This window comes from Perognathus longimembris, chromosome 17 (genome assembly GCF_023159225.1).
Source record: "Perognathus longimembris pacificus isolate PPM17 chromosome 17, ASM2315922v1, whole genome shotgun sequence".
NCBI lineage: Eukaryota > Metazoa > Chordata > Mammalia > Rodentia > Heteromyidae > Perognathus > Perognathus longimembris.
Window position 1 is genome coordinate 39,465,822 of NC_063177.1, and position 14,525 is coordinate 39,480,346.

Below are 14,525 nucleotides of genomic sequence, written 5' to 3' on the forward strand. Positions count from 1 at the left end.
TAAGAGCTGGAGAGGTTTCTCTGCATCTTTTACCATAAGCACCATAACATATGAGAACGTAAAGAAGACTGGAAAAGTAATGGTTAATGGCATGCAGATCCCTGCCTTCCTTTCCTTCTCAGTTTTTCATCCATCTGCTTTCTTTATTTTTCTTTCCCATCTGCCATCTTCTTTGGGGCTTGGGTAAATACAAGTGGTGAAATGTAACTTCTTACTGCAGGTGGGAGGTTAAAGTGTTTGCTCTTAGTAACTGGTATAGCTTGGCTGGACGTGCTGTATACACATAGAGGCTGTAGAAACAGAACTGAAGTTCTGCTCTCCTACTTCCTTTTTGCTAGGCATGGCTTTCAATATTCTGGATGGGGGAAGGGGTAACCAGAGAGTAAAGCAAGTGACTTAGAGAAACATTAGCATTTTTTTTATTGTTACTAGAGCACCTAGAGTGTCTATGATTTAAGTTTCACATGTTCAACAGTGTGATTTTAGTAATTGCTTCAAAGGCCCTCAGTTGTTCTGGTCATCCTGGTTTCTCATCAAGCACAAATTTTATTTTTAAAATTTGACCTTTCTTTGCTAAGACTTAGTATCCTTATATATGAAGTAGTGAGATTAGTAACTAGAATATTGAACTTCCTGCTTAGTTCTATTTTTCTGATTGTCTGAGAGTGCCAGATAAAGAAGCCTTTGATAGTTCAGAAGTATTGGAGTATTCTAGTTGTTATGTGCTATCTGTTGTTTGTTGGTTTCCTCTCCAGAGCACATACGTTTGCATTTGATGATGAGGATTTACTTGAAGGAGGTTGTGTGAACCACATAGTCCAGTAGGAGATAGTTTTGTCTAGGGCTATCCTAAGAATAAGTTTAAATGCCATCTGAATACTCAAAACAAGTTATTTCCAGTCAGCTGGTTTGAAGTTGAAAAAGAGAACCCTTTATGCTCCTATGTAACTGGTGTCCCCACTATCTCATCTTAAACACTTGCTATCTCATTGCAGTGTTTATTTGCGCTACTGATATGCCTGTCTTTTGCTTTGCTTCAGACTTCACAAAATAATTGCTTTTAGTTTTTTGGCCTTTAGACTTACCTGGTTTAGACCTAGTTTTCCCTTTCTTTGCTACATCAGTGGTCCTATAACTTTTATCAAAGAAGGTAAGCATGTGGCATGTTTTCCTAGTACTGTTGACAGGAGGAGGATCAAACTGAAATTTTCAGATGGAGAAAAATTCTAACATTTATTTTGCTTTTGAATAGGAAGATTGTTCTGGCTTCTTTGTCCTTGGTCAAATAAGTTGTGTGTGAATATATTAAAGTCGGGCAAGTCAGGCAATGGAAAGTTGAAATGGATTGGACTATTTTTTAGGGTAGCCTTTTTAGGCAGTAAAGGGGGGCAGGGCCATTTGGATAGTCAAGAAGATAATAGACCTCTATGTGGGAGGATCCTTTCATTTCATTGTATAAACTGTCACGGTGGAAATCATTTTAAATTCAGCCAATTAAGCTAGCCCATTGTCTCTAGATTGCTTGTTATTTACTGTTTTTTCTTTACTCAATTCTTAAGCAGTATTCTTAAGAATTCTTCTCCTATAAAGCCTCTGTGAACTTTTTCGGTATTCCTAGAGACCTGATCAGAAAATAAGACATCAGATAATGTTTTCACTTTCTCTCCCCTTCATGGGTGCAGCAGAGACCCAGGCTTCTTATCCTTTTAAAGAAAAACTTTTTTTTTTTTTTGTAGGTCCTGGGCTTGAACTCAGGGTTTAGATACTGTCCCTGAGCTTTTTTGCTCAAAGCTAGTGATCTACTACTGGAGCCACAGCTCCACTTCTGACTTTTTTTTTAGTAGGTAATTGGTGGTAAGGGTCTCATGGACTTTCCTGCCTGGGCTAACTTTGAACCACTATCCTCAAATCTCAGCCTCCTGTACTAGGTTTATAGGTGCGAGCCATTGGTGCCCAGCAAAGAAACACTTTTCTAATACAATGTTTTGGGGGTATTTTGTATATGTTCTGAATTTCTTTCTTTTTTTGTTGGTTGTGGGGCTTGAACTCAGGGCCTGGGTGCTGTCCCAGAGCTCTTTCTCAAAGTTAGGACTTTTAACACTTTGAGCCACAGCTCCAATTCTGGTTTTCTGGGGGTTAATAGTCTCACAAACTTTCCTGCCTGGGCTGGCTTTGAACTGCAATCCTTAAATCTCAGCCTCATGAGTAGCTATGATTACAGGCATGAGCCATCAGTACCCAGATTCCTTTTTTCTTCTTCTATTTTTTTTTTTTTTTGTGCTGGTCCTGGGCTTGAACTCAGGTCCTGGGTGTTATTCTTGAAGCTTCTTTTGCTCAAGACTAGTGCTCTGCCACTTGAACTACAGCTCCACTTCTACCTTTTTGGTAGTTTACTGGAGATGAATCTTATAGACTTTTCTGCTCAGGCTGGCTTCAAATGACTATCTTAAGATCTCAGACTCCTGAGAAGCTAGGCTTAGAGGTATGATCTACTGGTATCCAGCCTGAATTTCTTTTTTAAAAAAAAAACGTTATTTTTACCATTTTTATTGTTATTTTAAAGATGATGTACAGAGGGGTTACAGTTACATAAGTCAGGTAAAGGGTACTTTTTTTCTTTTTTTGGACAGTGTGTTCCATTTCTTTTTGTTTGGCTTTGTTTTTGTTGCTAGTCCTGGGGCCTGAGCACTGTTCCCTGGCTTCTTTTTGCTCAAGGCTAGCACTCTGCCACTTGAGCCACAGCACCACTTCTGGCTTTTTCTGTATATGCAGTGCTGAGGAATTGAACCCAGGGCTTCATGTGTACGAGGCGAGTACTTTACCACTAGGCCATATTCCCAGCCCCCCAGCCTGAATTTCTTAAAGGCCTGGAGAACCTACAAATTCAGAGATGTTCCTTCTTCCTCCAGATCACAGTATGTTCAGGATAGCATAGCGCTTTGTTCTTTACATGGAGAATATGTGGCTTCTGCATTCTCACACAAAGGAAGTTCTAGTTGGAAGCTGCCTAGACATTAGCGTATCAGCAGAGCTGCTGCCTACTCACATGTGAAGGTATTCCCTGGTTCATTCAGGGAAACATTGAGGAGAAAAATGGCTTCCACCAAGTAACAGATTTATACATGTCACCATCACTTAATGTTTTCCTTCTATTCCTTATTTCTAAAATTATTTCTCCAGATGCTTTACTGGGGAAATTATGCTTTCTTTACCTTTATTTCTGTTGTTTTATTCCCCTGTTCTTTCTATGGGTATGTCCTTTTGGTGGTTTGTTTGGTATTTTATTCTTGCTTTTTTGTTTTTGTTTTTTCACTTTTTTTTTCCTGAACCTGTCTCCTGGTTCCTCGTTCCCTGCATGCCACTAACTATTTTCATTAGATATTAATTGATTTGTGAATTCAGGCTGAATTGCATCATCAGCAGATGGCGGATCCAGACCTGTTGGAAGAGTCCTCATCCCTCTTGGAGCCGAGTGAGATGGGAAGAGGCACACCCTTAAGACTTGGGTAAGTACCACTTCAGCCTTTCCATACTCAATAGGAACAGATTCTTCTTTGCTGTTCAGAGAAGCAGTAAGGCTGGGCATTGGCCTGCTCCTGGATACACTCTCTTGTGAGCCTATTAAGAGCTATTTCTCTGTCTCTAGATTTACTTCCTGAGTTGTCTGTCAACTGTCAGCTGGGTCAAATGAGGTCAGGACAAGACTGACAGGCTTTGACCTGATAGTGTCATGTGTAGTGTATAATCTTTGTCTTTCTCTCACTTTTTTTTTTGTCAGGTTAAGTGAGATGTAAGCCAACTCAGAGAGACAGATGGCATGTGTTTTCTCTGATATGTGGAAGCTAGATCTCAGATAGCTTGGGACTTGATAAATTATACAAGACTCTATGCACTCATGCACAGTGAGACAAGAGAGGATACTCGGGGGAGGAACACAAAGCACAATGCCTACATGCCTCTGATCATATAAAATAATATTTATTGAAATGAACTTCAGGAAATGGAAATTGAGGTTTTTTTCTGTTGTTTTTGCTTTCTTTTTGTCTTGTTCATTCATTCATCCATCTTTAGGAGAATAAGGGGGGCACAGAAATGGAGGGACAAAGGGTGAACAAATGTAGCAGTGGTACTCACTAGACACTATGTTGAAAATGAACTATACAACTTGTGGGTGGGAACAGGAGACAAAAACTGGGAGAGATCAAGGGAAGGGGTGACATCCAAAAAGAAATGTACTCTTTACCTGACTTCTTTAATTATAACCCTCTCTATGTCACCTTTATAATAACAATAAAACTTCTTAGATTCAGTTCAGTGGACAAGTACTTGCCTGGCAAGCTGAGTTCAGCCTTCAGCTCTGCAAAACAACACACACACACACACACACACACACACACTCTACCCATGTTGTCAGCTGGAGTTCTGATCTGGCAAGCTGAGTTCAGCCTTCAGCTCTGCAAAACAACACACACACACGCGCGCACACACACACACACACACACACACACTCTACCCATGTTGTCAGCTGGAGTTCTGATCTAGCAAGCTGAGTTCAGCCTTCAGCGCTGCAAAACAACACACACACACACACACACACACACACACACACACACCCTCTACCCATGTTGTTCTGATCTAGCAAGCTGAGTTCAGCCTTCAGCTCTGCAAAACACACACACACACACACACACACACACACACACACACACACACACACACCTCTACCCATGTTGTCAGCTGGAGTTCTGATCTGGCTCTTTTCCTACAGCTTCGTGGCTGGTGTGATTAACCGGGAGCGCATCCCTACTTTTGAACGCATGCTTTGGCGCGTGTGCCGAGGGAATGTGTTCCTGCGACAGGCTGAAATCGAGAACCCCTTGGAGGATCCTGTGACTGTAAGACAAGGAGACTGTGTCCTGTGGACTAGGTCTTAGAAAGGAAGTCCAGAGCAGTAGCACAGCATGGCATCACCCGAATCCTCCTCTTGACAGAGGAGCCTTCTGTTTCTCCCTGCTTTGATCTGAGAACTTAAGGACTGCTGCTCTCCTTTAACTTAACTCCTTTCATGTATACCTCGATGTATACATAAAATATGCCTATTTTTAAGCCTTATCTATCTATGGAGGTATTATCTTCATTGGAAATTTTATTTCCAATTATTTTATTTTCTTTTTTTTTTCAAGCAGAAAACAGTTTACTGGGGGGTGCAGGGGAGCAAACTACAGGCCCACACCAGAAGGTGTGGGGAGACAGAAGGGAAGAAAAAAGAGAAAAAGGGCTCCAATTACTTGAAACATCGAGCTTTATGTATTTCCTGTTACTAATCTAGGGTTTAGAGAAAAATTGCCTTTTATGAAAACTAATTTACATCTGGTTCAAATGTACTAATGTTCATGTGAGAAAAGAGGAGAAATTTCCTAATGGAGAGATTTAATGTTTATAAGCTGATAAAACTTGATTATGTACTTGTTTACTGGGAGAATCAGAAACTTCATTTAAGAATAAATATCCCAGGGTTGGGAATGTGGCTTAGCGGTACAATGCTTGCCTGGCATTCACAAAGCCCTAGGTTTGATTCCTCAGCACCATATAAACAGAAAAGGCCAGAAGTGGCACTGTGGGTCAAGAGGTAGGGTGCTAGTCTTGAGTAAAAAGAAGTCATGAACAGTGTTCAGGCCCTGAGTCCAAGTCCCAGCACTGGCAAAAAAAAAAAAGAAAGAAAGAATAAATATTGCCAGGTGCTGGTGGTTTATTACCAGTGAACCACTCAAAAAAAAAAAAAAAAAAGTGGAGCTATGGCTTAAAGTGGTAGATTGCTAGCCTGGAGCAAAAAGAGCTTGGGGACAGTGCGCACTCAGGCCCTGAGTTCAAGCCCCTTGACCAACAAATAAATAAATGAATAAATGTAGTACAAATGGATGTGAGAAATTAAGGCATCCAGAGACAATCCTGGGTAACGCCCATGTGCCTTATTTTTTCTGGTCTTTCCTTCCAATCCTTACATATCTTCGATCTGTAAGCTTTATATTTGGGACTGATTACCTTTCTGCCCCTAAAAAGTCTAAATTGGCATGATGTGTAAAATTCTATACCAACATTCTTTATAGGGATTTAGTTCTATGTGCTTCCTCACCTTTCTTTATCTGGGACTTTCTAAGGTTCCAAACAGACAAAAGTGGTTTCCTTTCTTCTATACTTCTGTCATTTAGACAACATGAGATTCAAAGTTGATTGGAAAATAAGCCAAAGTGTGCCAAGAAGAACATTATTGTAGCCTGTCTTCTCCTGGTTGTATCCAAAAACAGAGAAAGATTTTTGTAAAGTTGAGGTTATCATGCAGATATTCTTATAATGAAGCTTAAGAAATGGCACCCATGGGGCTGGGGATATAGCCTAGTGGCAAGAGTGCCTGCCTCGGATACACGAGGCCCTAGGTTCGATTCCCCAGCACCACATATACAGAAAACCGCCAGAAGCGGCGCTGTGGCTCAAGTGGCAGAGTGCTAGCCTTGAGCGGGAAGAAGCCAGGGACAGTGCTCAGGCCCTGAGTCCAAGGCCCAGGACTGGCCAAAAAAAAAAAAAAAAAAAAAAGAAATGGCACCCATGATGTATGCCTGTAATTCAAGCTACTCGGAGGCTGAGATCTGAGCTTCATAATTCAAAGCCAGCCCAAGAAGGAAAGTTTGTGAGACACTTATCTCTGATTAACCACACACACACACACACACACACGCTGGAAGTGGAGCTGTGGCTCAACTGGTAGACGCTGCCTTTGAGCACAAAAGCTCAGGGACAGCACCCAGATACTAAGGTCAAACCCAGAACTGGCACCAAAAAAATAAAAGGAAATGAAGTGTTGATAGTGGCTAAAAAGTTCAAGAGGCCATATCCTTTAAGAATTCCTGTTGTTCCTAGTCACTCAGAAAGTTAGATGTTGAAGATTTTCATCCAGTTCTAGAAGTCTGAATTCCTGTGTTTGTTTCTGGGCTTAGGGCGACTACGTGCACAAGTCTGTGTTTATCATTTTCTTCCAAGGCGATCAGCTGAAAAACAGAGTCAAGAAAATCTGTGAAGGGTAAGAAGCACCTGCCTTTACCCAAGTGGGCACAGCCTGTTGCTTAACTAATGAGGTTTAGGATTCAGAATAGTGAAGTGCATATCCTTTCAAGCCAACTTTGACTTGGTGAATATATCATTTATTTTGTGTGTATGTGTGCCAGTACTAGGGTTTGACTTCTGAGCTTCTCTGTTAGTGTCTTCTTTTTCAGTCAGGACTGACACTCTACCACTTGAACCATGTTTCTTTTTATGTATTGGGTTATTTTTGGTGCTGATATTGGGGCTTTAACTCAGACCCTTGGTGCTATCCCTTAGCTTTTTTGCTCAAGGCTAGCATTCTGCCACTAGAGCCATAGCTCCACTTCTCAGATTTTTGGTGGTTAATTGGAAATAAGAGTCTCATGGATTTTCCTGCCCTGGCTGGTTTTGAACCATGATCCTCAGATCTCAGCCTCTTAGTAGCTAGGATTACAGGTGTGAGCCACCACTAGCCAACTTCCATTTATTGCGTTTTGTAAGTTAATTGAGTATAGTAATCTCTTGCACTTGTCTGGGCTGGCTTTGAACTTTAACTCTCAGAATTCAGCCTCCTAAGTAGCCGGGATTATAGATGTTCCTACCACTGCTGAGCTTTTGCTCATATTTCTTGCTTATGGCTGGTGCTGTACCATTTGAGCTCCAGTCTAGCTTTTATTGCAGTGGTTAGCTAGAGATGGAATCGCATGGATATTTCTGCCCAGCAGGTGCCTGACCAAATATGTTGTTGACTAATGTTAGGTCTATTTCAAACCATTAGAAATAAAAATACATTGGGTATTGTATATATGTCTGCCTGACCTAGGGAAGGGAAAGAAAAACAGGGTGTAAGATATCACAAGAAATGCACACACTGCCCTACTATATAACTGTCCCCTTTTTGCACAGTACCTTATCAAAAAATTTCTGTTTAATTAATAAATAAATTTAAAAAAAAGAAATAAAAATAATCCCAGGTGTTTTGTTTGTTTGTTTTAGTGTCATCAAAACCAGTTTCTTTATTCTGGGACAGTGGATTTACATATGTAAATCCATAGACAACATGTCCTTAAATATTCTGAAACTCTGCCTTATCAACAGTTTTTTACATTGATTTTTTTTTCCTAAAAATCTGCAATAAATTTTCTTACTGTTTTTTTAATATCTCAAGAGAATTACATAGCTGTGAGAATTTCAAAGTAATTCAAATGTTATTATTACTTTGCCAGCCATAATTAGTGTTGGTTAATGCATTAGCCTTACTTAATCCTGTTTGAGCTGTTACTAAGAATTCTTTTTTGAGGTTGCTTGAATTGAGTATGTTAAAGAAAAAAACAACAAACAACCACTTCACTGTTTCTAAGGCCATACCCATACCTTTTAGGTTCCGAGCCTCACTCTATCCCTGTCCTGAGACACCACAAGAAAGGAAAGAGATGGCTTCTGGAGTCAATACCAGGATTGATGATCTCCAAATGGTACACCAAGGGCCAGAGGGGATTTTGTTTTAGTGAACTACTACAATAGAGGTCTTTTGTTTGTTTGGTTTTGTTGCCAGTCCTGGGGCTTGAACTCAGGGCCTGAGCACTGTCCCTGGCTTCTTTTTGCTCAAGTCTAGCACTCTGCTACTTGAGCCACAGCGCCACTTCTGGCTTTTTCTATATATATGTGGTGCTGAGGAACCCAACCCAGGGCTTCATGTATACGAGGTGAGTACTTTACCACTAGGTCATATTCCCAGCCCAATAGAGGTCTTTTATCTTTACTTAAATCACTGAGTTTGTTAGGCACCTGCAGTAGTTGAAGATACATTAAGAAATTGAGAGAGGAGGGAGGAGGGAAGAAGAGGAAAGAGAAAAGGAAGGGATTGGGAGGGGAGAGATGTCCATGTATAAGTCAACCTGGGAGCTGAGCAAGTCTCAAAGAATGACTTTAAAATAGCATTAGTTGGGCTGGGAATGTGGCCTAGTGGTAGAGTGCTTGCCTAGCATGTATGAAGCTCTAGGTTCAATTCCTCAGCACCACATATATAGAAAAAGCCAGAAGTGCTGTGGCTCAAGTGGCAGAGTGCTAGCCTTGAGCAAAAAGAAGCCAGGGACAGTGCTCAGGCCCTGAGTCCCAAGCCCCAGGACTGTTTAAAAAAAAATAGTTATGTTTCTTTGTCATTTCTATCCTGAGATCTTGTTCCTTTCTCTTTCCAAAGGTTTTGAATCAAACAGAAGATCACCGCCAGAGGGTTCTGCAGGCAGCTGCTAAGAATATTCGAGTCTGGTTCATCAAGGTGCGGAAGATGAAAGCTATCTACCACACCCTGAACCTGTGCAACATAGATGTGACCCAGAAGTGTCTGATTGCAGAAGTCTGGTGCCCTGTTACTGACCTTGACTCCATCCAGTTTGCACTCAGAAGGGGCACGGTGAGTCCCCCAAGCTAACCAGTGAGGCTTACACCACAAAGAGAAGTTCTGATTAATGTCATTTTATGACATCTTAGCTTTTAGAGTTATTTTTATTTTATTTTTTCTGATTGGTCACGAGGCTTGAACTAGGATGTGGGCTCTATCCTTGAGCTCTTTTGCTCACGGCTTGCACTCTACCACTTTGAGCCACAGAGCCACTGCTTGTTTTCTGGTGGTTAATTGGAGATGAAAATCTCATGGCTTTGAACCATGATCCTCAGATCTCAGCCTCCTGAGTCACCAGTACCATTTACTTTTAGACTTTTTAATACTATGCTTCTTGTATCCTATGATTTGTATATATACATAATAGCCTAGAGTACCATCCAGGTGAAATGATTTGGTCATATGCTCATGATTCTTCACATGGCTCATGACTGAACATCAGTTTCCTATTTGACTAATCCTGTAGCTAATTAGAGCAATTGCTCTAGGGGCCTGGAGGGATTCCAAGAAATACAAATGTGCCTCAAGTATCTTACAGTTTATTAGAATAGGTTGACACTCTTAATAAGAATGGAATGTATGTGAAGAGAGGGTGTATCTTTTCTAATGAAACAGAATGGATAAGACATTTGTCAGCAATGATGAAAAACAATATGGACAAAAGCAGGAAGAATGGCATAGTAGTATGTGGTGGAAAGAACAAGAATCACAATGGTTTGGCGAAAAGTAGAAACTAAAACTGCATTATGTTATGTGAATGATTTTGGGGGAGAGATTGGTCATGGGGCTTGAACTCTGGGCCTAGACACTGTTCCTGAGCTCTATTTTGCTCATGGTAAGTGTTCTACCACTTTGAGCCACAGCACCACTTCTGGTTTTCTGGTGGTTAATTGGAGACAAGTCTCATGGACTTTCCTGCCCAGACTGGCTTTGAATCATGATACTTAGCTCTCAGCCTCCTGAGTAGCTAGGATTACAGATGTGAGCCGCAAGTACCCAGCTTGGTGTGTGTGTGTGGGTGTGGGTGTGGGTGTGTGTGTGTCTTGAACTCAGGATTCACACTTGCTAATCCAGCACTTGAACCATACTTCCAGCCAGCAAAGACAGCAAAAGAATGGTTAGTGATCAGGAAAGAGCTCTTAAAGAATAAAGAGCAAGGGCTGGGGATGTGGCTTAGTGGTAGAGTGCTTGCCTCGCATGCATGAAACCCTGAGTTCAATTCCTCAGCACCACATAAACAGAAAAAGCCAGAAATGGTGCTATGGTTCAAGTGGTAGAGTGCTAGCCTTGAGCAAAAAGAAGCCAGGGACAGTGCTCAGGCCCTGAGTTCAAGCTCCAGGACTGGCAAAATAAATAAATAAATAAAAAGAATAAAGAGCAAGAAGAGGAAACGTTCCAGTGTCAGGCCTGTGTTTGGGAGAGAAGACAGTCAATTTGAATGAGCTCAGCCAGACTTCAGGGATCAAGGTGTGAAGAGCAAGTAGTGAGGGGCTGGGAATATGGCCTAGTGGCAAGAGTGCTTGTCTTGTATACATGAAGCCCTGGGTTCGATTCCCCAGCACCACATATATAGAAAACGGCCAGAAGAGGTGCTGTGGCTCAAGTGGCAGAGTACTAGCCTTGAGCAAAAAAAGAAGCCAGGGACAGTGCTCAGGCCCTGAGTCCAAGCCCCAGGACTGGCAAAAAAAAAAAAAAAAAAAAAAAAAAGAGCAAGTAGTGATAAACTGAGCATAAGTGTTGCTTTCTCCATGAGAGGAGAGTGCTATGCCTGTGGAAGAAGTAGCTCCATATTTTTGAGTTTCATTTTTGGTTCCACATTTTGCTGGGACCGGAGGCATACACTAGTGTTCCTAGCCTAAAGTTAAAAATTTTGTTTGTTTGCCAGTCCTAGGACTTGAACTCAGGGCCTGTGCACTGTCCCTGCTTCTTTTTGCTCAAGGCTAGCACTCTACCACTTGAGCCACAGTGCCACTTCTGGCCGTTTTCTATATATGTGGTGCTAAGGAATCTAACCCAGGGCTTCATGTATACAAGGCAAGCACTCTGCCACTAGGCCATATTCCCAGCCATACATTTTTGTGTACAGTTTGAATTTTGGTGTATTTATGCACCTGAGTAGCCACTGCCATAAGGAGGAGGACAACCTAATCTCGATGTGTGTGCTGATGTTTTCCAGGAACACAGTGGTTCCACTGTACCCTCCATTCTGAACAGGATGCAGACAAATCAGACTCCCCCAACCTATAACAAAACCAACAAGTTCACATATGGCTTTCAGAACATAGTAGATGCTTATGGAATTGGGACTTACCGAGAAATAAATCCAGGTAAAAACACTGAATCTTTTTCCTCCTGAAGTTTTCATTTGATTCTTTTAAGATGTTACTCCTACATCCGTTGATCAACTGGCTTAAAGGTAAAGATGATGTCATGTCCTCAGTTTACATATAATTCCTGTGGAACTAGTGTCAATTTAACATGAGTTGTGAGTTTATCTACTGCTTTAAGAACTCACTGGACCGAATTCACTGGGCCCTGAAGCCTCAGAAACACTTAAAATTCTCTCTCCTAGCTGGGCACTAGTGGTTCATGATTGTAATCCTAGCTACTCCAGAGGCTGAGATCTGAGGATTGTGATTCAAAACCAGCTGGGGCAGGAAAGTCCATGAGACTCTGATCTCCAATTAACCACCAGAAAACCGGAAGTGGTGCTGAGGCTCAACATGGTAGAGCACTAGCTTTGAGTAAAAAAGCTCACAACCGACCCCTCCCCCCAAAAACAATTCTTTCTCCTGTATTCTTTTTTTTTTTTTGGCCAGTCCTGGGCCTTGGACTCAGGGCCTGAGCACTGTCCCTGGCTTCTTCCCGCTCAAGGCTAGCACTCTGCCACTTGAGCCACAGCACCGCTTCTGGCCATTTTCTGTATATGTGGTGCTGGGGAATCGAACCTAGGGCCTCGTGTATCCGAGGCAGGCACTCTTGCCACTAGGCTATATCCCCAGCCCTCTCCTGTATTCTTTTATGTGTATGTGTGCCAGTACTGTGACTTGAACTAATGCTCTAATTTAGCTTCTTGCTCAAGGCTGGTGCTCTAACAACTTGAGGCACACCCCCACTTTGGTTGTCAATTGGAGATGAGTTTCCCAGATTTGTTTACCTGGGCTAGCTTTGAACCTTGATCCTCAAATCTCAGCCTTCTGTGTAGCTAGGATTACATACATGAGCCACCAGCACCCAACTTCCTATAGTCTTTCTCAGCCATAAAATACCTGACCTTCTGTAGAAAATCATTTGTAGTAGTTGTTTTAAGGAATTTAAATTTTGGCCGGACCTGGGGCTTGAACTCTGGGCCTGAGTGTTGGCCCTGAGCTTCTTTTGCTTAAAGCTAGCACTCTACCACTTGAACCATAGTGCCACTTCTGGCTTTTTCTGAGTAGTTTATTGGAGATAAGAGTCTCACAGATTTTTATGCCCAGGCTGGCTTTGAACCTTAATCCTCAGATCTCAGCCTTCTGAGTAGCTAGGATTATAGGCGTGAGTCACTGGTGCCAGGCTTAAAGAACATATTTATTCCAAGATATCTTATATTTTAGAATGACTTCCTCTGGCTTCCTTGTTCCAAGGTTATGTAAAGAAAACACAGTTACTTTTAACCATTTTTAGCACACCAGGTCTCCTCTTTGGAAAAATGAATCATTAAGTCAAGAATAATCATCCATCTTTAGCTTTATTTAGGAGCCTTTTTAAGGACCTGCTTTGGCCCCAGTTCTAGGCTTTCCCCATTACCTGGTAGCTTTATTAATTCACACATGGTTGTTGCACAAGTGAAGACAGGCTGTCCCAGAAGCTGTGTCAAAAGGATTGGGAGAAAGGAACCAGAGAGTAAAGCATGTTACCAGGGCTCTCACTTCATTTCCTGAGCTCTTAATTTAAACTGTTAGGGTGCGTAGGTCCTGCCATGAAAGATTTTTCCTGAGAGTCCATCTGTCTGGAAGCTGAGGAATAAGCTACCCACATTGATCTTAGGTACAGAGAAGAATGTAGTATTTGGGAAACTGTTGTGCTTTTATGTACTCTGTTTTTCTTTCTTGGTTTCTTTTTAGCTCCATACACCATCATCACTTTCCCCTTTCTCTTTGCTGTGATGTTTGGAGACTTTGGCCATGGCATTTTGATGACCCTTTTTGCTGTGTGGATGGTGTTAAGGGAGAGCCGGATCCTCTCCCAAAAGAATGAAAATGAGGTAATGTTTGCATTATATCTATATTAGACCAAAAAGTTGTTTTTTAAGTGTTCATTATGAAATTAATGATCTAGAAGTCCATGAATTTATCAGAAGGAAATAGAGAAGTTCATTTGAATACTGGAAGAGGCCATGTGGTAAATTCCTCTTAGCATTTTAGTTTGGACTTTAGTTCAAGCTTTCTGAATCAGATTGGGTAAAATAGTACAAAAGACTAATACAATTCTAAATAACATGGTCCCAGTATCAGCTGAAATGGCACATTCTCCATCACTTCTTTCTTCTGCTTCCCAGATGTTTAGTACTGTGTTCAGCGGTCGATATATCATTCTGTTGATGGGCATATTTTCCATCTACACTGGCCTCATCTACAATGACTGTTTTTCCAAATCTCTTAATATCTTTGGGTCATCTTGGAGTGTGCGGCCGATGTTCACTATATATAATTGGACGTAAGTTGCAAAACTAAATGTCAAAACTAATTCTTTTTATATCCAGCTCTTATTTGTAAGAAAAGCAATAAACTACCCCCTTAGGAAATCCTTGGCAGTGTCTCCGTTTCAGAAGAATGAATGGGCTGGGAATGTGGCTTCGTGGTAGAGTGCTTGCCTAGCATGCATGAAGCCCTGGCTTTGATTCCTCAGCACCACATACACAGAAAAAGCCAAAAGTGGCTCAAAAAGAGCACTGTGGCTCAAATGGTAGAGTCCTAGCCTTGAGCAAGAAAAGCTCAGGGACAGTGCCCAGGCCTCAAGTTCAAGCCCTAGGACTTGCAAAAAAGAATGTTATGTCACTTCTTCGTGA

At 41.6% G+C, this 14,525-nt stretch overlaps 1 protein-coding gene across 4 annotated transcripts in view; it reads left to right on the top strand.

Annotated features, from left to right (window-relative positions):
- Nucleotides 1-14,525, top strand: part of Atp6v0a1 (ATPase H+ transporting V0 subunit a1) — a 55,803-nt gene that overhangs the window by 18,750 nt on the left and 22,528 nt on the right. For 3 of the 4 annotated variants that reach the window (XM_048367326.1, XM_048367323.1, XM_048367325.1), the window contains exons 6-13: nucleotides 3,403-3,506; nucleotides 4,769-4,895; nucleotides 6,993-7,075; nucleotides 8,459-8,552; nucleotides 9,278-9,490; nucleotides 11,655-11,805; nucleotides 13,582-13,721; nucleotides 14,016-14,173. In XM_048367326.1, coding sequence (XP_048223283.1) covers nucleotides 3,403-3,506; nucleotides 4,769-4,895; nucleotides 6,993-7,075; nucleotides 8,459-8,552; nucleotides 9,278-9,490; nucleotides 11,655-11,805; nucleotides 13,582-13,721; nucleotides 14,016-14,173 — 1,070 coding nt within the window. The remainder of the gene's footprint in view (nucleotides 1-3,402; nucleotides 3,507-4,768; nucleotides 4,896-6,992; nucleotides 7,076-8,458; nucleotides 8,553-9,277; nucleotides 9,491-11,654; nucleotides 11,806-13,581; nucleotides 13,722-14,015; nucleotides 14,174-14,525) is intronic. The other variant, XM_048367324.1, reaches the window with a different exon arrangement.